The sequence below is a fragment of the Labrus mixtus genome, chromosome 13, assembly GCF_963584025.1.
Source record: "Labrus mixtus chromosome 13, fLabMix1.1, whole genome shotgun sequence".
NCBI lineage: Eukaryota > Metazoa > Chordata > Actinopteri > Labriformes > Labridae > Labrus > Labrus mixtus.
In genome coordinates this window covers 13,765,563-13,789,500 of record NC_083624.1, presented here as the reverse complement: position 1 = coordinate 13,789,500, position 23,938 = coordinate 13,765,563, and the positions used below count along the sequence as shown (strand labels likewise).

Genomic DNA, 23,938 nt, shown 5'->3' with positions numbered 1-23,938 from the left:
GAACCATTGTGATGATGATACCAGCTAACCAGCTACATCTTTTGTTTTACCTCTTGGCTGATTGTTTTTTTTTTTTAGACAAAAAGAGCCATTAAACTTTTTCCCAAACCCAGACTCTTATCTATTATTCTACCTATGTCACAAGGCTTTTAAAGATCGCTAGCTTTAACTTACTGTAAAAGTGTTGGATTGTCATTCAGACAAAATAGACTAACATAAATGTTCTTAATGGCTTTATGGGCTGCTATTGCTGTAGGTGAAGATAAATAAGTAAAAGATAATGTAAAACTAATACTGTACATCTATGCACACCCACACCGGCTTAATGCACACAAACCACCTGATGGATGCCGAACAGCATTACACACATCCAGCAGCTTGATGTACATGACATAATCATTTCACACCAGGGTATAGAGAAATGCTTCAATCCATAGCTGCCAGATCATAAAGATTTTTATGGATAACACAGAATCCAATAAGCTATTATGATGCCATTAGTGAGAACACATTTCTTTCCTTGCAGATGACACATCAGGTATCACGTACACTCTGCAGCCCATTACTGATTCAGCAGTGTATGGTTCAGAAAATAAATTGTATACAGCCAGGTGTGACAGAAGTAAAAGTGAGTCACGCTCAAAAAGTTTTCCAGGTGCATGTCAGAAAATGACTTCTTCTGCAGAGGAGCTTTGACTTTGAAGCATCTGCAAGCATATCACAAACTGGTAGTGATTTAACTGCAAAGAACTCCTTTATACCTGCAATTGTGCATATTACATACTACTAGTATGCTTGAGGTTATTCATGTTCATGTGTCCAGAGATTATATTTTTTACTTCCTGATATGAACAGCTGTATACTTACACAGTACCTATAAGCAAGCTGAGCTAACATTAGACAGCAGATGGGCTAGCTGCCCCTCCTGAGGTATTCTGTCCACAAAAGGGTAGACAAAAACTGAATTTTGTTGTGAAACTTGTTTATTCATTTAGATTTTTTGGGGGGGGCTTTTTATGCTGTAATTAGATACACAGGACGGTAGATATAGTCCAGAATTGGGTAAAGAGATAAAGAAGGGAATGACAGGAAAGGAGCTGCAGGTCAGACTCCTACCTGGGCAGCCCGCTCTGAGGACTACAGCCTCCGTATATTGGATGCAGGGACCAACCACCAGGTAACTGCACCCCTTATTCCCGCTTTATTGGTTTCATTTACCGTAACTGTAAATTGCAAAAAAATACAGCCTTGAAATGGGAGACAATTTTGCTGGCTTCAAAGTTAGAATATGTGACTTTCGTTCTGGTAACCAGTATCTTACCCAAATACAAAGCTGTCCCCTTCAGCACACTGCCTCTGAAAGACAGGTAAAAAAGCTGAAGGAAGTACTGTCCTCTCAATGTGAACACAAAGCAGAGAACAACAAACCTACAGTTTCTTTTATGAAAGTCATTACTCAATGCTATATTTCCTTAGAATATATTTAATATCTGCTATATCAAGGTTTTAAATATAGCATATTATATCTTTAAATTCATCACAATGTTTCACCAGCGGTTCAAAAATTATCATCTGAAGAAGACTTCTGGTTGAAACTTTGTGATGAATTAAAACTTTTTGTGGCCGATCTTCTTCCTTAGTCTGCTGATTTTTTGCACTACCCTGCACCTACATGATGTGCTTATAACTACCTCCTTTTTCGCATATTTTTTCTTCTGTTATTAACTTTAAAACAGTAACTGCAAGCAGCAGGCATCACACAATTGCTGAGTAGGCTGCTGTGTTCACAGAAGAATAATTAATTACATTTATGGTCAGTGCACTGAACGATGAATTTTGTCTCTGATACAATATTTAAGGAAGTAAAGGCAGGTAGGTATGTTTACTCTACAAAAGTACCATCAGACTCAGCGCTCTGTGTTTTTTGAGCACATGTGAAGAACAGTGGCATGATGGAAGAAACAGGTCTGACACATTCAACCATTTCAGTCATTCAGTCTAGCTTCTAAAATCAAACATTTAATCCCAAATACTCTCAGCCAGATCTTTTAGCAAAACAATGCTAATTGGTGAATGAATCAAACTTTGATAATGTGTGTCAAAAAGATCACCAGTATAAAACTGGAAGGAATCTTTTATTTCAAAATGTCATTTTCTGACTTTTTTTGTATAGATGCATTATTATTTTCTTTTAACACGTGCCTCTTTAACGAACAGAACACTATTCACACTCCAGTTACATTCATGGACATGTGCACACTATGACGACCCTGAGACTGTCATGCGTGGTGTGTCATTGATGCTCTTGTGTTATCATGTGGCCTATACAAAAGAGACAATCCTGGACGAGCCCTCATTTGTTGGCTCCTGTTTAAACCAAGGGCGCTCACACAAACTTCACAGTTCATGTGTTTTTATTTTGGTCACAACATAATCAAACTATGAAGAAAACTCTGTACTGCATATCTGCATTGTCAGCAGTGTGAGGGGTGTCTGGGTGAGAGTAGCCTGTAGTGTGCTGTGTGTCAAAACACAAAGAAAACTAAGAAGAATAAAAATCAAAACAATAAGCTGGGGAACTGGGGCCTGTACTAGAAAGTAGGATCTTCTGTGAAGGTGGTTCACTTCTTACCAGGGTAACTTATGCTGCTCTGCAGCAGGTGATGTTCAGGGTTAGAGATCAGTTTGAAGAAAGGAATGCCTACTGACAAATCACATCCCTTGATCGTGGAGCTCTGACAGCTGATCCTGAGAAGGGATAAGGGGGAGAGACTGGTAAACACTGTGTCTTTCCCATATAATTTCACATTATGAAATACATGAGTAAGAGTTTTTATTTGTGCTTTACTGATATCCTAAATATCCTAAAGAACCTCATAGTTGCTGTATTCTACAAGCGAGTTTGCTCATAGAATATGACGATCTGCTGACAGTAAGATCATGTCTGTAACTGGTCATATAAATTAGCCTCCTGTTGACACCAACTCATTCATGTGCATGCGCTCACAGAAACTTTGGGTTGATTTATTGAGTGCATAACAATCTTCTTGTGACTAGTTCAATTTCATTTATAAGAGTTAGGGAAGCCTACAGTATGTTGAACGCACTATGAGTGCAGGCCTCTCGTGTCTTCACTGGCCTGTCACATGTTGTGATTGAAAGAGTGTCCAGGGCTTTCCAGCCTCCTTAAGTACAAGTGAGCCAGTCTGCCAGGTGTACTGCATCTGCCTGATGACCCTTGGATTCACTCAACCTACAGGCCACATGGAAACTCCCACCCACCAAGCGTGACACCTTCACCATTTCATCCTCTGAAGAGGACGCACGTTCCACTTCTTTTCATTGATGGCTGAGAAGCTTTCTGAAGATATAGTAAGAGTTTGTGTGTAATAGCTTATATATTTTTTTGTATGTGTGTTTCCAGGTGTTTCTATGTGAACACAATCAATGGGAAGGCATATACAGTCTCACACGTGCCCATGTATATTTTCCGCAGTATGTGTCTGACAGTAAACGCCTCTCAGTTTCCTTTGTTCTGCATCAAAAAAGGCGCCCACATGCCCGTTCCAGCCGTGGGAGGCAGCTCATTGTGCAGGGAGATTAGCTTGGCAGGGTGCACACATAATGCAGTTAGTCACGCCAACTTTACAGAAGCAGAAACAATGACTACATCACAGTAATTAAATAAAGCTTCATCTCATTTCTTATTGGTTTGTTGAATCAGAACAATGTTAACATGAGCGTGCATTTCTGACATGATCATTTAAGGGCAGTGTCAGAGTCAGAGCACTTAAGTGGTGGGTGTGAAGCCGTGATAATTGACAGATAACAAGTTAAGAAAATATTACACATATTGTCATCAGAGTGCAAATCAAAGAGCTGCACACGGCGACAGAAATGAAATCATGAACATGTTAATACATAGGAAATAGTGGACACAAAATGGAAATTCACATATACATTCAACATGTACTGCTGGAATTGTACCACACTATATCAAACACATCATGTACTCCCACTACATTATGCAGATATAAAACAGCATTCATTCAACATCCTGCAGCTTTATGCACAGTACATAGATTTCTCTCATTATTTCTTAGCGATGTTTTTATGTAATGTTGTTTAATGTTAGTACGTTTTTATGTTTCAGATAAACTCAAGCAAATGAGAGATGGAACCAATTTGAACTGAATCCCGTCAGAGTTTAACCAAATTAGGAATTTGGTAAAGACAGCCAAAACAGGTTTTTTTTTTTTTTTAACCTTTATGCCATTTTATTTGCGAGACAGGACAGTGGATAGGGTCATAAAACAGGGAAAGAGAGAGAGTGGAATGACATGCGAGAAAGGAGCCACAGATTGGACTTAAACCCAGGCCCCCCTTGGAGGGCTGTAAAGCCTCATTTTTTTAATTCAAGATCGTTTTGCATCTGTGTCACTAAGATTCATTTCTAGGATTTACTTATAAAAAAAAGGATTTTCATTATTCTGCACATGTCTGTCCTGAGTTTATTTCCCTTTCAGCAGTATCAGACACCAACCAATGGGCACATTTCTGAGGTTTCATAAGCTGTTTGCTCTCTAATTAGTAGCAAAATGCAAAGTAGTCTCATTTGGCTCCTTCCAGTTGCTTCCTACTGTACTCACTAACCTTTGCTGAGTATTCTGTCATCAGTGGAGATTATGTTTTGAGTGTGCTAGAGACCAAATGAGACAATGAACCATCCATCCATCCATTCATCCAACCATCCATCTGCTTATCCGGGGCCAGGTCACAGTTTCAAGAATTGATATGTCTCATGTTGGATGTATTTTCTTTCTTGATTGAACATTTCATGTGATTTCCATGCATATAAAGATAGCCAACCAGCGTTGAGTGTTTCTTAATCTTTGCTGCCTGTAGCATAGCATTTCTTTTTGCTACTTACTGACTTCCTTATTTTAACCTGTCCTATATTGTTAAATCAGAGGCATGACTTTCTATTGCATCCTATCATAATCATCAATGTGCACATGCAGCTTTTTGAACATGAGACTGGTAAAATAAACATTACTCCATTGTGCCCCTGGTGGTCAAAAAGTCAACTAAGGTTCCTGATATTTACATTACATAAATGTTTATGTGTGGGAAAAAAAAGTCTGAGTAATATTTGTTAGCATATTGCCTTGACATGTTCTCGAACACCAAAATATCTGCAACCAGCTTATTTTGCCTAATATATTGGGGGTGCCAAATGATAAATACACAGATACATCTAGCTTTACAAAATGTCTATTCTTCTATTCTTAATGGTTACAATGTGTTTCTACTGTTTTCTTTCTATTCTTATTTCCACTCAACGAGCTGAAAGAGTAAGTTCATATTTTTCTGTTCAACCACTCACATTTATCCATGACCTCTGCAAGCAGATCATTATGATCTTAACCTTTAAAATTGTCCCTCATGTGAAACCATACAACGGAACAGTATTTACTAATAATGCAATTAGCACATGTGAGATTCAGTAAATTGATGACATCACTGTTGGGTTTAGCCACCAGATACTCTTCGTTTTTCAGGGTTATTCACAACGTGTCAAATAAGTTAATTAAACCCTTAAACTCTCATTTCAACAACTCCCCCCCTCTCTCGCTCTCTCCTTTGAGTCAGGCTGCAGCGGGCCGCTTAATGCAGAGCGTGAGACTGCTATGATGAAACTGCTTAATGTGACTGAGAAGATAAATAAGCGCTGCATGGGGCGCAGATGCATCAAATCCAACCATTCCCATTATGTGCTTGTCGATTTATTTTTTGAAAGATTTCCATATCGTGCGCTGTTCTGAGACGGAAATGAGAAAATAATAGAGGCACAAAACAATTCATCCAACTGATCTGCAACCACAATTTATCGAGTGAAAGTACAACTTTTACTGCACCACCAGAAAAGTCAGACCAGTTAATCTACTTTTTGGGCAGTTCTTGTTAAGGTCCAATCTCCTGTGCTGCCTGTTGGCAGATTGAAATATAGCTTGTGGTTCCGCTGGGAAATTGTGAACTAGACAGAAATACTCCCGAGCCACTTGGGAACAGAAAGGATGGAATTCTGACTCAAATACAGAGGACTGAAAATAACATGTATTAGCATTAACAGCAGACATCTGTTGGAAACATTATGGTGCCTCTTATTAACCTGTGGGGACTACAGGAGGAGGAGTGTGGGAGGACGTTCTGACGTCGGGTACTCAGACATGAATTCTCTTAAATCTCCAACATCACAGCTGCTAACTGGATGACAGCAGGAAACAAGAATGTGAACTTATATCTTATGTTCAATATCGTGTTTTATTGTCATCATTGTGGAAGCTTTGTATAGTTGGTTGGTAAAAATGCACAATGACATGACAAAGATGATGACATAAAGCAATACAATGAAACACAAACACAATTACAAAAATTGAGTACTGAGTTGTGGTTGGTTTAGTCTTTGATTATGGGCTATCTGAGAGTGTACAATTGTAACAGAAATACATTTCAAACTTGTGGGTGGGTCAACAATCTACTGTTCATACTGTATAACAATCACACTGTGAGTCTGTTGCAAAATTCTGTGTTGAAAATTTAGGATGAAATTCCAAACAACATTCACAAGACAATCCCATCTTTTCAAGACTCAATTTCAGAAGACTTGTTTTTATAAAGAAAACAATTTTAAATGAAAATAATGATGATACAAACACCTTTCACAATCTTCATCAGCAGTATGTTTCATAAGTCGCCCAAAAAACACAACTCCTGTTTACAAAAGTTTCACTTATGATTCAGTTGCACCATATTCCATGCATTTAAGGAAAGACTTAACAGCTGACATCTCTCTCGCTCTCTGCAGAGCATGTGTTTGCAGGGGAGAGAGCGGATCCAGATTGTTTAAGAGGCAATAAGGTGCGGCTAGTTCTTTAAAGGTTCTGACCTGAAACATGATGGTGTATCGGTCAGGAAACAGAATAAAGGATGAGGAGACGTAGAATTCTCTTAAACTGCCTCGTTGTCCGGCAGAGTTTATTTACACACATCGAGTTTAGTTGTATTTACAGTATACTGTTCCATCATTGAGTCAACACTGAAAACACTGTTGGATATCCATACAAGGACAGGAAGGATGTTGTAACAAAGTCATAAAACAGATAACACGACTGTGAACTTGTAATCTGCTGCTCTCATCTCTGAACACACGCAGGCTAGCACACTGTTCATGAGATGTTAACGTCATCAGCATGCAGGAGGAGCGTGAGCAATTAACAGGAACATCACAGAATGTCTGGGCCTTTTATACACAGACTATCCACTAGTTCGTCGCTCTTACATGGCAATTTTATACCACCAAAATGATGCATTGACAACCATCATCTCCATCATAACTCTGCTTCAGCTGTCTGTTAACCTGAACTACTTTTAGGCCAATTTGCTCAGGACAATTACACGTACCGTGTCTACAATTATCTGCATGCAGTTAAATTGCTCTGCTCGGAAAGGAAAGAAGCCATGCATGCATGTGGGTGTCCTCCTATCAGGTAGTGTCATGTAATCTCCTAAACCACAGTAAACACTTCCACTGGGTCAGTCTCACGCTCTGAGGCAGCTGCTTTTTTCTCCGCCGGGACACAGATCCCCTTGACTGCGGATCATTACACAGAAGGCAGCAGTAAACACAAACCAAAGTGCTGTTCATGTCCTCCTAAGGAACAGCCTCAGATCAACATTATGTAGGTATAATTACGCTGTCATGTGTAGCTGTGTATTTAGTGTAGTGAGTAAATGTGTCTTCTCCAATAGTGACCAGATTAGAACTAAACACTGAATTTAATTTCTACTGGGAATTTGAAACTGGTATATCAATGGTATGATCGACTGTAATGCATTGATTATTGAAGGCCCAATGCTGAGAGGTTTAATACAGTTCCAGCATGACATAGCTTTACTGTATAAGGTGTATTTTGTTGGCTCTTGAAGATTTATTTTTGGGCTTTTTGTGCCTTTAATTGAGAGACACAGGACAGTGGACAGAGCTGGAATTCAGGGAGAGAGAGTAGGGTTTTAACATGTGGAAAAAGTAGCCACAGGTGGGATTCGAGCCCGGGCCGCCCGCCTGGTGGACCACAGCCCCAATACATGGGGCGCGCGCACCAACCACTGCACCACTGCACCACCAGAGCCCCTTGGCTCTTGATTTTAATCAAGAACTTTCCTTGTAATATTTAAAGAATCCTTTAGATGCAAATAAAAACTTTACTCTTGAGTGTCAAATGTCCCTTCTGATGATAATTAACATGTAATGAGAAGTCAGTTAATATCGTGCAGGTATTAGCAGAGTTCTCCTGATGAGGATGAGCATACATTATCATCACTGATCACCTTTTCAGAGCAGCTTTGACATAAGGGATGATGAAGTGGCTGTACAGAAGTTGAGGTATGATCCGAACTTTATTGCGCTGAAAAATATCATCAAGAGCAGACAAAAAACAAATAATAGATGAATATAATAACTTAATCGAAGCTAGGGGAGACAATGACATTAAGGAGTATTGTTGTTGATTTTACTGAATACATTTTTCATCAACTATTCAAACATTCTGACGAAAAGAAAAACAACTATCTTTAACTGCTGAAGGCTGTAATCAGCCCGTCCAGACATTTCAATAAACCCAGAACCGAATGATTGTCTCTACCTGTCTAAATATACCGACTTGGGTGCGGTGTCAATGTCAAGGTCAAATTCAATTAAAGCGCGTGTAAAAGCAAGATGAGTGTGTGTGCCACACGTTCTTCACAGCAACTAAGCCCAAATGTAATTTTAAGAACACAGTCAGTCTGTGATGCATTGTGATTTGTCATAAACTGATTTCATTAATGCACTTAACATCACACATCACGCAGATGGCTGTCCAACTTGAGTCTGTTTCTGTCTCTTAAAGGAAGTGTTTCCTTGCCACTGTAACTTTGATAGATGTTGCTTAGCGCTCTTGATGGATTAATGTTGGGTCTTTGTGTAACAAAGAGTAAGGTAGAGTCAGTTATTCAACCTGCTCTTTTGTAAAACGTCTTAGAATATAATTTGTTTTGAATTGGTGCTATACATATTGATTGATGGATTGATAAAGATCGCCTGTTGCTTTTTCAAAAGGTATTATCTAAGGCCAGTCTTCTTCTTACAGCAGACAAGATATCCTTTATTGATCCCTCGAGGGGAAATTCAATTTTACACTCTGTTGTTAAACATGCTCCACACACAGGCTGAAATACACACATGCACAAACAGGATCCTATGGACATGCACTAATGGAGAGATGTGAGTGAAGGGGCTGTATTAAAGAGCACCTCGGCAGTGCTCAGGAAGTGAACTGGCAGCCACCAGACTTGCTCTGCACTGGCGACCCTCCACTTCCCAACCCACGTCCCTCCAGTCTATGCTGGCCCAACAATAAGGGGCACCATTGTAACAGAATGGCATCTTGACTAGCAGGAAGGACTTGGTATAGTATGGTACAGTTTAATATTGAGTAAAAAACCTCACTATTGTGCTTTAATGGTTAGATGCTTTTCTCACTAAGAGTTTGGTCTAATAGGGAACGACTGATTTTCCTCAATGTGGTTTCCTTTCTAACAAGACAATTGGATATAAGCAATGACAGCCCTACATTCTTCAACATTTTCCGTCATGGATTGATTCTTTAGCGTTAGTGTGGCAGTGCACGTTTGTTTGTTTGTTTGTTGGAGTATCTTCGGAGGAGGACTGAAGGAAATGGATACTTGGATTTCTCAATATTCTAAATCTTGTACCACACTCTGTAATCACATCTTATATCAAGATTCATTTATCTAAACAACCTAACAAGAACTTTAGGGCAAATATTTTGGATCTTTTTTTTTTTTTTTTTGCATCTTTGACCCTGAGCTTTCACACCGAATCCCACACACACTGTCCCTGGTTATTATATTTAACAGTTGGTGCTTCATTTCTACGGTCACAGTATCTGCTTCATGTGGCTGCAGCATCCTTATCTCCTCAGGTTACCTTTCTCCACCATAAATAATTCACAAGGGAGACTCAAATCTTTAATAAGATGAGAAAGCGTGGGTGGGAAAGGTTAAGGCCGAAAGCAAACACTCTTACAAACGATCTCTTTTATTGGATATTGTGTTTTTTATTCCAACTTTTTATGAACCTACCATTTTTGCCAATGAAAATTTATGACTATGAGAAATATAATTAAAGAAACTGTGCAGGTAGAGTAATATTACACACAACTGTGAATTCACCTCAAAACATTTTTCCCAAAGTTTCCAAACAGGCTAGCGTAGAAAATTCTTAGATTTCAATTTGGTTGGCATAGTTTCATTCAAAAATTTTAGTTTTGTTTAGTTTGTTCAGAAATTATCACTATGCTGATTGTCAAGCAAACATCTATGATTCCAGTCAGGTTGTTAGACATAATGTTTGCGTTTGTTAGATGGACATGGAGATTCAAACATTGGTCATCTTACTGCTGTCAAAATCAAAAGCATTTTGGGATAGCTGTGGGGATTTAACTTACCAATTAAAGCCAAATTGTTTCAATAAACCGCCATCATATCCAGGAGGCAACACTCTTCACAATTTGCAATGTTACTGCAAGTACAAGAATCTCCTGTTACACTGAAAGGAATTTGGCTAAACAAGAAGTTTTCACCATTAGGAACAAACATAGTAGTACATTATACTGCAAATGATTATTACTCAAATTGATAAGGGCGTGAGGAGTCATGGTAGAAATGGTGAAAAGAAAAGAGTGTCATTGAAGTGCAACAGATTTTACTGACGTTCGAAGGACCTGCACAATCTAATTTCAGTTTGATTCGTTCATAGAGCTGAAAGTGGGAGGGGGCCCAAATAGGATTAAGTGACATCACAAAAAAAAAAAAACTTATATAAATTAGTTTACATCTTGCTCTAAAAGTTGTAGAAAAAGACAACTTGAATTAATTAGAGTCTGTATCATCAACTTCAGTGCTGGGACAAGTACGTAACTAAATCAATTCAGATTGTCTTTGTCGGTTTACCGTCAATATGCAATTCACCTTTCATTGATATTTACTCTACTGGGTTCCCTCATCACTGTTATCCTGCAGTTTTTCTTTCAGACATGTTCTTGGTATGCTGGAATCTTCGGGTGTTAGGGTTAGGGTAAGGGGTTTTTCCTCTTTTGCACAGACATGACATATTTTTGTCAACAATACCTTTGTGTTACTTTCTGGGCTTAGGGTAAAGGTGAGTGGATCATTCAATCATTATATAATAAGATAGCCATGAGAATCTTTAATTGAAGAATGTGAAGACTAGTGTCTCTGTAACATTAAATAGAGATGCAACTTGATCCACCATCAAGCAATTGGTAGAAGCATTAAGGGACAACAACCTTTTAACAGGCAGAAATGTCAAGCAGAGACCTGACTCATTGGTTGACAGCCATTGGTATGTAAACTGAATGATAGAATAAGATATTGTATTGTAAGATGGAGATGAGATTTATTTTTGTTGAGTTTTATTTTATAGATCTTTATTTTTCTCAGGTTGACGACAAGACAACCGAGGATAATCAACATCATCCAAGAAGTGCCATTACAGTATTATCTGTACCTTGGTATCCAATGGTTACCATGGTGAGCGTGGAGGGAAAAGGGTGTACACAGCTGTTTCTGCTATTTTTAACTGTATGTCCAAGGACTAACATGTTTACATCTTTTCCTGGGTGTTAACCGCTCTTCAATGCACATGACTGGCTCTGAAGAGGGGAAGGAGCGCTCTCATTAAATTTCCATGCACCATGCTGTTTAAGGTTACATGGTACTATGGTATTAAACTAACATTTACAAACCTGCTGGTAAAATAGAGCTCCTCTACCCTTTACAAGGCCAACCCTGTGGCAGAGCAGCAGTTATGGGATCTGGACTGAAGTTATGAGCTGAGTTTGATAGCTGACACTGCCTCAAACTGTAACAGAACAAACATTCAAGTCCTAAACGTTAAGATCCTGGAACAATAAAAAATTAATAGGGACAGCGTAAGGCAGGTGTTGCATAACCACACATCTTGAATATTTAATCTTTGGGGCAGTGCACTGAAGGACTAGTGGCCAGTAAGGTAAAACACAAGTACTGACTTCGACTCATTTTAAATTGAGTTAGCTTGACTTCTGACATGATTTGACCATGACAATTTAGCAAGATGTGTTTTAATGACTCTAAACTTGACTTGGATTTGTTTCAGATTGTTTTAAACTTGATTTCAACTTGTGTTAAATGACTATTGGAACAGCTATGCCCTGTCTGTCCACATCCTTTCCTATTTCCCATTCCTGCTGTTTCTTTGTGTCCTTACTTTAGCTGATCCCTTTTCTGCATATATCCTACTGTCCCACCACTTACCTGGATTCTAGTCACCTGCATGCAATCTGTTCATCTCATCCTCAATCAAAACACCTGCCATCCATTAGCTCATCAACTCACCAGCATATCAACCCCAGAGTTTCTACCACTCACAGCCTGATTGTTGCGTTTACCATTTTGGTAGCTACTCTCGAGTTCTCCGAGATTCTCTTTTAAGTTTGTTTGTGTTTTTCTAATTTACTTACATCTGTAAGTTTCTGGTACTTTAGTATTCCAGACAGCCTGCCATTAAGCCTTGACTTCTGTCAAGCTTGGTGACCTTTCAGCTTCAATCCTCAGGCTGTCTCTAACGATCTTCAGTCACCTCATCTGTTAATTGTCATCAACCTCTGCTGCACTTGGGTCTATTAGAAAACGTAATCTTTATATATTAGTCTTGACCATACGTCATTTATGACTTTAATGTAGGTCAGCCTGTCTTGTATGACTGGACTTGAGACTTGATTCATGCTTTGACTGCCGTGACACTTTGACTTTTTCCTTAATGTCTTGAGACTTAACTTGGATTTGTCCCAAAAGACTTAGAGTCGGAAAGAACAAGTGTGTATTTTCATTTGAAAGACAAAGATGTTATAACTCTGAAATGTTCTCAAAAAGGTCTTCAAAGGCAATCAGTGTCAACCTAATGTGAACACTGTAAGACGTCAGCATTCACAATAATGTACAACTTTTCATGAGAAAAACTTCAGCAGCTGTACATATTTATTTTTAAGTTGTATACCTTATTGGGAGATCTGACGTCTTTACACTGATTGATAAGTTTGAAATTGATAAAGCTTAATCTACTAATACTTAAACAGGACACAAAGTAATGTAACATCGGTAACCTATGTAACAGGAGGCGTTTGTTTTCTCCACACTTGACTTAGTGTAGTACTTCACACTTGAACAATTGACACAGGGGTTTCAACCCAGTACATTCACAAAGACTTGATGGTGTGCAGTAAGCCATGCATACATTAATGCAGGATTCATCATTCATATTTAACTCAGAGGATCCAAAAACTGAGCCATCTCTTACTCCTGTGAAACAGAAGCTACATCATCAATGCAGCAGACACATTAATCAGACATTTTATTAATCTTTTCTCCATGATCACAGATTTTTTAAAATGCAACCATTTAAAGTCACTCCAACAGAAAGTTAGACACTTAAAAGCAAACATTACCCTCTGTTATTTCTTCTCAGAGAGCTTTTGGCACAAAGTATAAAATAATATCATGTCGGGCAAGTGTGGGTGTGTAAAAAGTGTTTTTTTGCTGACAGGCAGGTTACAGGTCAATGAATCTATAAAGGAAAAGATAGCATTCAAAAATATCAATGAGGAAACAGGTCACACAGCACACTCTACCACACTTGAAGATCCTGAATCGATAAAATCCTAAGGTCTAGGATACACAGAGTGTGCTTCAGGCTATGTTCAACAGAGAGAGTGCGTTTGCTAACCGATTGCTTGATATTTTTCTCTGTAGTTAGACTCCACAGTTGTCTCTTATTCATTCTTGAAACCTTTTTTTGAATAACCCCCTCAATTGGATTTACTAAATGTGGTAACTGCTGGGATAATATCTTTAAATATGGTGAAAAAAAAACATGGATAACAGAGATCTTTGTTTGAGAAAAATCATAAAGAATGTAAGAAATTTTGGTTAATAAATTCTCTGTCGTCATCAAACCTCCTACTGTACATAAAAGTCTTCAATGTTCTCACTTTGAACCACGTCCACCAGTGTGTCCACTGGCATTTCTTCATATCAGTCTCCTTGGTGATAGAGGACAGACGCCAAAAAACACATACCACACACAGCCCGTCCAAATTGGCACCCAAGCCCCTGCAAAGACACCCTCCTCTCTGTGTACTGCCGTCTTTCACCTGTACCTACTGTACATCTTTCATCTGTAGCATCATTATCTCCTACATTTTTCCTGCTGGTTCAGTGTGCATTGTGCCATGGAATCATCTCTCGGTATCCCATTTGGAAGATGACTGACTTGCAGATACATGAGACCAGGTTGGTTGATACAAGCTGAGGAAAGAAAATGTAACAAATTCACATTCTACTTGCTCTAGAAGAAGACGCCGTATGCCTGACTCAGAGAATATATTTAAATATAATACATAACAATATAATAACTTTGTTAGAAATAGTAATGTTTTGCATCCATGGAGCGATTACTTCAGTGGACGATGCTTTGTTGCCTTGACAGCGTTACAAAGACAACCTGACAGATTCAATCCACATTGTACATATTGTGTGTACACAGTGTGTACCATAGACTGTATAAAGAATGGACAGAAAAGAGCTCACGAGAAGTGAAGCCAACAGATAAACCTCCAACTACTGACTGGCTGCAATATAAGTCATAAAACCCGCCTCCTCCATATCATCAAATTCAACATTTCAAATAAATGTTTGTCATTATAAAGTTCTAATCATGCTGATTTATGTTCAAGTGTTCACTTTTCTGAGAGGTTTAGTAATTTGATGAGAAAAGGAGTATCAAATAGCATGACATGATTGACAGCTCTGTTGACAAATCAGGCTCCTGCACCGCTATTTAACAGATATGCAGAGGAGATGAGAAAAGGCAAGAGGAAATATACTGAAGACTAAAACAAGAGTCAGCGAAACTTCCATATTTGCGAGTGTCTGCTTCAAAATTGACACTCAAAACAATTTGTGGACTGTTCTGACCCGAGGGATCTTTGATGTTATGTCAGTGTGTTGAATGTGTGCTTTGGTTTGCAGATATGGCAGGATGTCAATTCTGCAGCTTCACCAACCAGATTCCTTCTTCCCAAGTCTTGGGCCTGAATGATATCAACACCACAATGTGTAAGTGCGCTTTGTGAGTGAATTTTGGCTTCACTTTGTGAAGGAGACAGAGACGTGTTGTCCACACTTATATACAGTCTATGGTCTGTATATACACATTTACTCTTTGATACTTGGCTTCCCTAACAGAGGTTGCAGTAATTGTCTTGTTGAATCTGAGCCATGGTGTAAAATAGTTCTTTTTTTGGGACAGTCCAGAACACCATTTCATTCCTGTGTTGCTGTTGACTGTAGTAGGTAACAGTAATTTCCCTGGTCTCCAAAAATAGTTGTGCAGTTCTTGTAAGTGGTGGCATGGTCACCACAATGGAAATTCTTTGAAGCAGTTTTTCCTCAAAGTTATTGTTTTGTATTTACAATCAGTTCCACTAGCCATTATCCTGGTCCAAAACATATTTGGGTACAAAGTTCAGCTCATGTATGCTCTGTATACCAAAGAATTATTGAACCTATGACTGTTGGTATATCGATAGAAAAGAGCTGCGTATTACTGTCCGTGCACTCAAGAATCACTGTATTAGAGTCTGGTTTTAAGTTGATCTCATTCCAGGTGTGAATCTGTAGTCTTTTTATCCTTCCCCCTCCTCCTAAACGATCCCCTCGCTGCGTTTGCTCCTCCACACCACCAGCGCTGTCATTAGGAGTGTGACCAGGATGGGCACAACAATGAACGGTCCCAGAATTCTATTGGGTGGGTCTCTAAGAAGCCGTCCAGACATCGAGCAGTCGTGGAAGTACTGCTTGTGGACTCGAATAAAGAACTCGTCCACGAGCCTGTTGGGCCAGTAGCACGCCATCTTCTCCGCTACCAGGAACGTGCAGTTAGTCAGCTCGCCGTAGAGTCTGCATGTTGGAGACACAAAAAGCAAAGAGAGGGAAGTTAAACAGTGAATACAATAATTACTGTATCTGACTGTTTCCTTAGTTACAGTTGTGCCAAGCCCTTATTTATCCAATGGCATATACTGTATGCTGCTACAAGGTAGCTCCTAGGGGAGCTCTTGAGCTCCTAGGGGAGCTCTTGAGCTCCCCTAGGCTCCTCAAGATCATCGGTTGACGGCTTGCCAGAACAACCCCCACCCCACCACTACCCCCTCCCCACCGGATCGTGGGTTGGCGGCCTGCCAGAACAACCCCCCACACCCCCTCCCCTCCCCACCGGATTGCTGATGGACGGTCTACCTCCCCCCACCCCCTTGCTCTCTATCCCTCTTCCTGCATCTTATCCCATCTCTCCCCCTATCCCTTTCCAAGCCCGGCGCAGTCTAGGCCTGTGAAGACTGTTTCGTCATGAGCCGGGAATCCGGCCGAAGATTTCTGCCTTTTAATAAGGCAGTTTTTTCTTACCACTGTAACTTTTGCTGCTTTGCTAAAGTGCTCATGATGGATAGGCCGGATCTTTGTAACATAGCAATAAGTAAGGTCCTTTACCTGCTTTTTGTAACATAACAATGAGTAAGGTCTTTTACCTGCTCTTTTGTAATGTTAACAGACAATGAGTAAGGTATTTTACCTGCTTCTTGTAAAGTGTCTCGAGATAACACTTGTTATGAGTTGACGCTATACAAATAAAAGTTGATGAAAGTTGATGATACAAGGTAAGCGTAAAAAGAAAATAAAAAAACTCAGAACAGTCAAAATTGAGTACGGTTTATCTGAAATGTCTGCTGTTAGACAATGTAAATACGCTTGCAGAGTGTGGCTAACATAAGCAATGCTAATACTGTCAGCCTTCGGTCCTCCTTGCATGTTAACGTCCACATTCCTGTTCGAAATGTAGTTACACATTGCTGCAGTTTAACCTGACACAGCATTTTTATCTGTATTCTCTAGACCATCAATGCCAAACTGTGCTGCTCCTGCAAGACACTTCCCGTTTACATCCTGGTAGTAGAGCGGGGGAGAGCAGGCACATTAACTGGAGCTAAAGCCAGTCTATGGCTACAGTCCCAGCTAATAACAGGTGGCTGCATTGCAGTTTGACCAGCATGGAGGTCCATCATCTAAAAATATTAATAATTAGCTTAACTAGCCAGGGGGATGCCTTTAACCGTTAAGTCAACCAAACATGCACACCCTTATAGTTTAAACACAATTTTCTGTTTAAATTTGGCAATAATGCAAGGAAGATACTTTGAAAAGTGCTCAATATTGGCTGAAATGCAACACGTGTTTTGCTTGTGGAATGCCGCAGTAAGCAGTTTGCTCGTTTTCCACAGCAATTGTCATATCACTTTGATTTGCTAAAGCATTTTGTTATTTTTTTTATTCATCAAATTCCATTTCTTATTTAACACAGCTGAGAACATCCCTGGCTCATATGCACTTATTTGATAGTATTTGGTTTTCTGTTTGTATACCAATATTAGAATTTTCAAATCTGTTTTGCAGCACACTATAAAATAACAACAAATGACTTCAACATTGTTTTGGAACATACTAGTTTGATAGTGGCCGACTATAAAACAGCTGGAATATGGGATGACTTTTTATCACATTGTTCATGTGGTAACCATTAGAGACCCTCAAGAAATGAGGCTTAGAGAAAAGTTGTGCTGAGGTTTGATGTACAGACCGTGTGTCTGTGTGTGTGTGTTGCTTCTCTATGGTGAGTCAATCATTGAGGCTCACACGGCCATAATAGAGGTAATGACCCATGATTATGACTAGGCACACAGAGGACACTGCAACTGCAAATTAAGGTCAGATACATCACAACACCTATAGGGTCCAGGCAGCAATTAACACATAGCGAGACCACAAACACTTCCCAGTCGTGACATTCAATTAACCCAGTCCATTGCTGTCAGGCTGCACCCCTACTGTTTTCCAGTTCATAAAGCTTTTTTATGATATGGTTTATGGTCTTTAGAGATTTCAGCTTTAAGGCTTTTGTGTTGACAGCAGCAACACAAAATGCTCATACTGCCTGATAATATGCAAATTATCAGCACGACTATGTAGGGAAGAATTAAAAAAACTGAATGACCTACAGATTGTGCCAACTGAGGGGGTTCAGGTAACCTAAAAAAAAAGAAGAAAAAAAAGAGGTAACCTTCAGGTGCTGAAAAATGAAGCTGATGCCCAATACATAAGTACAAGAAAATGGAATTCCTCGAACGTCCGTTTGAGGCTGGCTTAAAAACCCAAGGAATCCCATATGCTGTAAATCCATGTTAAAACAGCCATTTTTGGTCTTAATAGCTCATTAAAGAGTATTATTCAGGGTGAAGCTTCATTGACTGACAGGTGGGAATGTTGTAGCTGTTTGCCAATCTGAAGTTAAAGGCCTCTTTGCCTGTTTCTAGATTGATCGAAAGTTAGGCTGTGGTAGTGTTTAAAATATGGCAGACACCATTGTTTAGCTTCATAATGCCTCTGCAGAGAGACCCATTGGTGACAGCACTTATACTATGTCCTAGTTTTATACAGTCAATGAAAAGAAAAACAATCAAGGTCAAGGTAAACTTTATTATCCCCGAGGGGCAATTTGCTTTACAGCCAGCAGTGAATCTGAAATACACACGCTATTTTACTGCACAGTGTCAGGATTTGCTCCAACCTCTTCCTATTTTTCAGATTGACAGACCCAAACCAACAAACAAAAGAGAAGGTTAAAACAGACTCAATAAAACAGGAATAAAACATTCTCATAAAAACACGATCGACATTAAAATTCCTCAGTTTTCGATAAAAGTACATACGCTGATATGCCTTTGCACAAACAGCATCTGTGTTCGCTTCAAATGTGAGGTTGTCGTCAATGATTGTCGCCAGGTATTTTAGTTGATTCACCACCTCAAGAGCCTGCCCATTAATTGAGGTGGGGGTAACAGGTGAAGGCTTCCTCCTAAAATCAAAGATCAGCTCCTTGGTTTTAGAGACATTTATTTCTAAAAAGGAGCATTTGCACCACTCAGCGAAGTCTGCCACTACTGGACCATGGTCAGACTCCTGCAAACTTGATTACTTGTATGCCATCGTAATGACATTGACAGTCATTTTTATATAATACAAATAATAGTGGTGAAAGGACACAGCCCTGGGGAGAGCCAGTTGAAGATAAAAAAAACATCCGATAAAACACCATTTACTCTGACCTTCTGAGATCTATCAGTTAAAAAGTCAATCAGCCAACATATTAAACCAGAGTCAACGTTAATGATGCTGGAAAGTCGATCTGCTAAAATGTGAGGTTGGATACAATTAAAAGCGGAAGAAAAGTCAACAAAAAACAACCGTGCAGAATTCTTAGCACCATCCAGGTGACTCTGGACCATGTGAAGTAAGGTGACTACAGCATCCTCAAACCCTACCTGCCCTATAAGCGAATTGAAGCGGGTCCAGTTTTTCCTGAGTTGTACCCAAAATGACATTCTTAACAATCTTCTCAAAAGCCTTCATAACAAGAGAAGTGAGGGCTACTGGCCGAAAGTCATTCAAAGATTTTTGTGTTTTTTTCTTGGGTACAGGTACAATTACAGAGTCTTTCCAAAGGCAAGGAACTCTCTGTAGTTGCAAGGATTTCATAAAAATAAAGGAAAAAATGTCAGCCAATGGCTCTGCACAGTTCTTAAGAAGTCGCCCACTGATATTATCTGGGCCGGGACTTTTCCTTTCTTTCACTCCTGTGAAGAGTTTAAAAACAGTCTTTATCAATATGTATTTCCAATTGTTGTGGAGAAGCATTTTTGTACACAGACAGTTCTTCATTAAAATCATGTGAGTTAAAATGATTAAAAAATATGTTCCAGTCATTAGCAAGCTTGGAATCTGAGTTTCCGGCAAGGGAAATTGGGCACCTTTTTGATTGGAGGCCCATAATGGATTTGACTCCCTCCCAAGCAGGGCGTGAGTTTCCAGTCCTTAGCAGAAACTGCACTTTGTCTTTAAACTTTAATTTAGCAATTTTGATTTCCCTCTTAACTCCCGGCTACGAATGACATCACCCTGATTAAAACAGATGTTCCTCAGGTTGATGATGTTTTTAAGAGATTTGGACACCCATGGTTTGTTGTTAGGGAATACATAAATTAATTTCCTCGGAATTATTGAATCCTCGCAAAAGTTTATATATGCAGTGACCGTCTCAGTCACTTCATCCAAGTCGGAGCAAGAGTTTGTAAACACATCCCAGTCCGTGCACATGAAACAGTCCTGGAGACGCTCTATAGACTCCGCTGACCGGACCGGAACTAAATGATGCTCCGGTTTTGTTTCCTGCAGGACAGGTTTGTAAGTGGGAACCAAATAAACAACATCATGGGCCCTTTCTGAATAGCCACAGTTCAGTAGGCAGTACGTACTTTTCAGTAGGGAGTTTCAGTATACTGAACTTTCATGGTCATTCAGTATGCATTTTTTGGGTCCACCTCAGTATACTGAACATTTCAGTATGGATACTAACTTCCGGGTTTCATGCAGTATGGATCGGATGCGTGCTTTCAGGAAATGAATTGTATTTTACCACCCACAATGCTGTGCGAGATTAAACGTAAATCGTCACATCACGTGCGCCTCCAAATCAAAACAAACGAGTGTGGATTAATTGAATCAATTTTTAATCTAGAGTTAAAGTCCCGACTGAAATCGCTACTTTTAATTAACAGAAAATATGACAAATGTCTGCATTATTATAAAACCTTTCTCCCTCTATTTAAATAATGATTTCACTATTTAAATGTGTCTTTATTGGTTTATTTTACTTTATATTCTGTATATTACTGTCTTTCATTTATACTTTTCTTTATGTACTGTATGTTATTTAGTTATTTAATCTGCCTTTTACTTGATTTACATTGTGATATTATTTTTTTTTTTACCTGACTGAATTTGCGCATTACTCTTCTTGAATAAAGCTAAACAAAAAACAAAACAAAAAACAGGTGGATGCGGCCGGTTCGGGTAACGTAAATGAAGTCACTTGCTTACTGAATGAATCAGACGAAGTAGGAACAAATATCTGCCTACTGTGCACTCCTACTGAGTAGTAGATACTAAACAGTATACAGCACGGATAGTAGGTACTGTCTACTGCCTACTGACAGATTGAGTAGGTACTTTGCAATTCGGATACAGCCATGGTCGGACATTCCCATAGGAGCTATACAAAAAGATTTATAAGGTCCCTTAATGGAACCATAACAAAGGTCCAGATATTTCGTCTTCCTGGTAGGACAAGTAACATATTGATGAAAATTAGTAAGCGACTTTCCAGGCTTACAATGATTGAAATCGCCCATAACAAAGCTAGGTGTATCTGGTGCGATGCTCTGTAGCCTGTGTACAGTTGCTGCAATGGTCCGAGTTGCGATATCAGCATTTGCCTTTGGGTGGATATACACAAGAGTAACAAACACCTGTGGAAACTCCCTTGGCAATTAGAACGGACGTAATGAGACAGTTAAAAGTTCAATATCAGGGGTGCACAGTGATTCCCTTATCACAGCTGTGTTAAACGAGATTTATTTTTGGGTTTTTGTGCCTTTAATGGAGAGATAGGACAGTGGATAGAGTTGGAAATCAGGGCGAGAGAGTGGGGAACGACATGCGGGAAAGAGGCCACAGGTGGGATGCGAACCCGGGCCGGCCGCTTGAGACAAGAGCCTCAATACATGGGGCGCGCGCACTAACCATTGTGCCACCAGCGCCCCAAACCAGTTTTTAGTAACATATAAAAAGAGCCCACCTCCAAGTGATTTCCCAGTCACAGTCAGGTCTCTGTCAAGTCGCAGCGGTTCACCAAAGCCATTTAATTCCAGATCGGATTGAAGATCACGCTGCTTGAGCCACGTCTCGGTCAGGGCAATAACACAGGCTTTCTTATACTCCGATAAAAAGTTGACATTTGCCTGTAAAATGTCAATCTTGTTGCGGAGGGATTGTGCGTTTGCAAAAATAATAGGAGGGAAGGGGTGTCCTACTCAGGCCTTGCCTTCTAAGTCTCTGGCACACTCCGCCACGTCTTGCCCCTTTTCCTCACCGCTGTTGGTTTGGGGTTCCAACTCCTACTCCCCACGGAACAACCATGCCGAATGATTTCCGAGGGGAATGCAGTGGTGTCCAATACTCGTGTATCGGAGTCCCGAAGTAGCAAGAGGAATTCCCGGCTGTAATGAAGTGACTCAGGATACTCAAAGAGTCCTCTCAGAAATTGACAGAAAAGCGTCAGGATAAGGAAAAGGGACACCAGTCCGAGGTGAGTCACTGTTGCCTCAACAATCACGGTAAGTACATTAAAAAAGGTAAGTTAGTAGAACACTAAAACAGGGTTAAAAACCAAACAGATCAAACGCACTGCTCCTGCTTGTCGCCATTACCAGCGCCACCTAAGCCTGGTTGAGTGCAAACTGACACCAATACACCATGTTTACATATATTTTGGTCTCAACAATTCCTGAAGGCAATGTTTTAGTAGTTAAATTCTCAACTCTGTTTACCAGCTTTTTCACAGATTTTGATTACCTGCCGTTCAGTGCTGGGCCGGTGGCAAACAATGGATTTATCAGAGCTTGCCTGCTGTTGCTAGAAATGAGGTTAATGAGAGTAGTGAGGTTGGGTGAAAAAAAAGTAAAAGTTGCAAACCGTAAAACCAAAAACTGTTCTTTAATGCTCTGTTGACCTGAGGGGATCTGTAGAGTGGTAATTCTCTATGGGCGTCTCACTTCAAATGACTGGTTTCCCATCACATGTAATCATCTGACCTTGTGTAATTACAAAAGCATAAATTAGGGCAGCTTTAGTATTCAAACATTGTCTCCAGTGAAGTTTCTGCTCTACTAGTTGTCCCTTATCTGAACAGTTTGGTTTAATATTTTAACAGCTTTTGATGCAGCATCACGGCAGTGGCTCTTTGAAAGTTTTGTAGATGCAAACAGCTCAGGGCTGCTTGGGACCAGCACTGCAGAGCCATGGGGTTTCTGCGGGTGGCAGGTTCCCTTTGTCTGGGTGTGTGCCTCCCTGCTTTTTCCTTGAAGTTCTACAAATTAGTCATGGTGAGAGAAAAAGAATTCAGGTCCCACTGTCGGTGTAATGAGCACCGAGGACACTGGTGATGCTTATGAGTCATTCAGTCCAGACAAAGGACGTGTACACAAGGTAGATAGATAAAAAGGTACTAGCTCACCTCATGTACCTCGAGTTAACATCAAATGGAACCTGACAGTGTGAAGCTTCCAGGAGATAGTGTGCACTGCTATAAAAAAAACAGCATAACTTTATGTTTTGAAAGTATTATATTATGCTTGCACCAGAAAAAATTTGAAAGCTAGCCTAACACTGTACTAATGGGGATAGCTTAATCAATATAAATGTCATGCTAATTATTTTGGCTTTGTACAGTAGAGGCACACATTGTTGGTATAGCCTTCCCTCTGGTGAGCTAAGTTAGAGCTGCAAAAGTAAAGACAATGTCACCTTTTGTCTCTTCTTCTTTTACCTTATTTCCCTGACTTCCTCACTTACATATACACTGCATTGTTTATTTGTTTTAATTTGTGTAATCGTTTTCACTTATTGCCAATAGCTAGCTATCGGTTTACAAAAGACGAGCTTTGAGGTAAATATATGTTGGAGTAATCCAAGTCTCCAGTGTGCGTTCAACGGCTTGGCACGTTGGGAGCGAGGGCCTTAAAGAGAC

At 39.7% G+C, this 23,938-nt stretch overlaps 1 protein-coding gene across 2 annotated transcripts in view; it reads right to left on the bottom strand.

Moving 5' to 3' along the window:
• Positions 1–14,865: 14,865 nt before the first annotated feature.
• Positions 14,866–23,938, bottom strand: part of ramp1 (receptor activity modifying protein 1) — a 65,270-nt gene continuing 56,197 nt past the window's right edge. For both annotated transcript variants that reach the window (XM_061053810.1, XM_061053809.1), the window contains exon 3: positions 14,866–16,143. In XM_061053810.1, the coding sequence (XP_060909793.1) occupies positions 15,888–16,143 (256 nt within the window). In that variant the 3' untranslated portion in view covers positions 14,866–15,887. The remainder of the gene's footprint in view (positions 16,144–23,938) is intronic.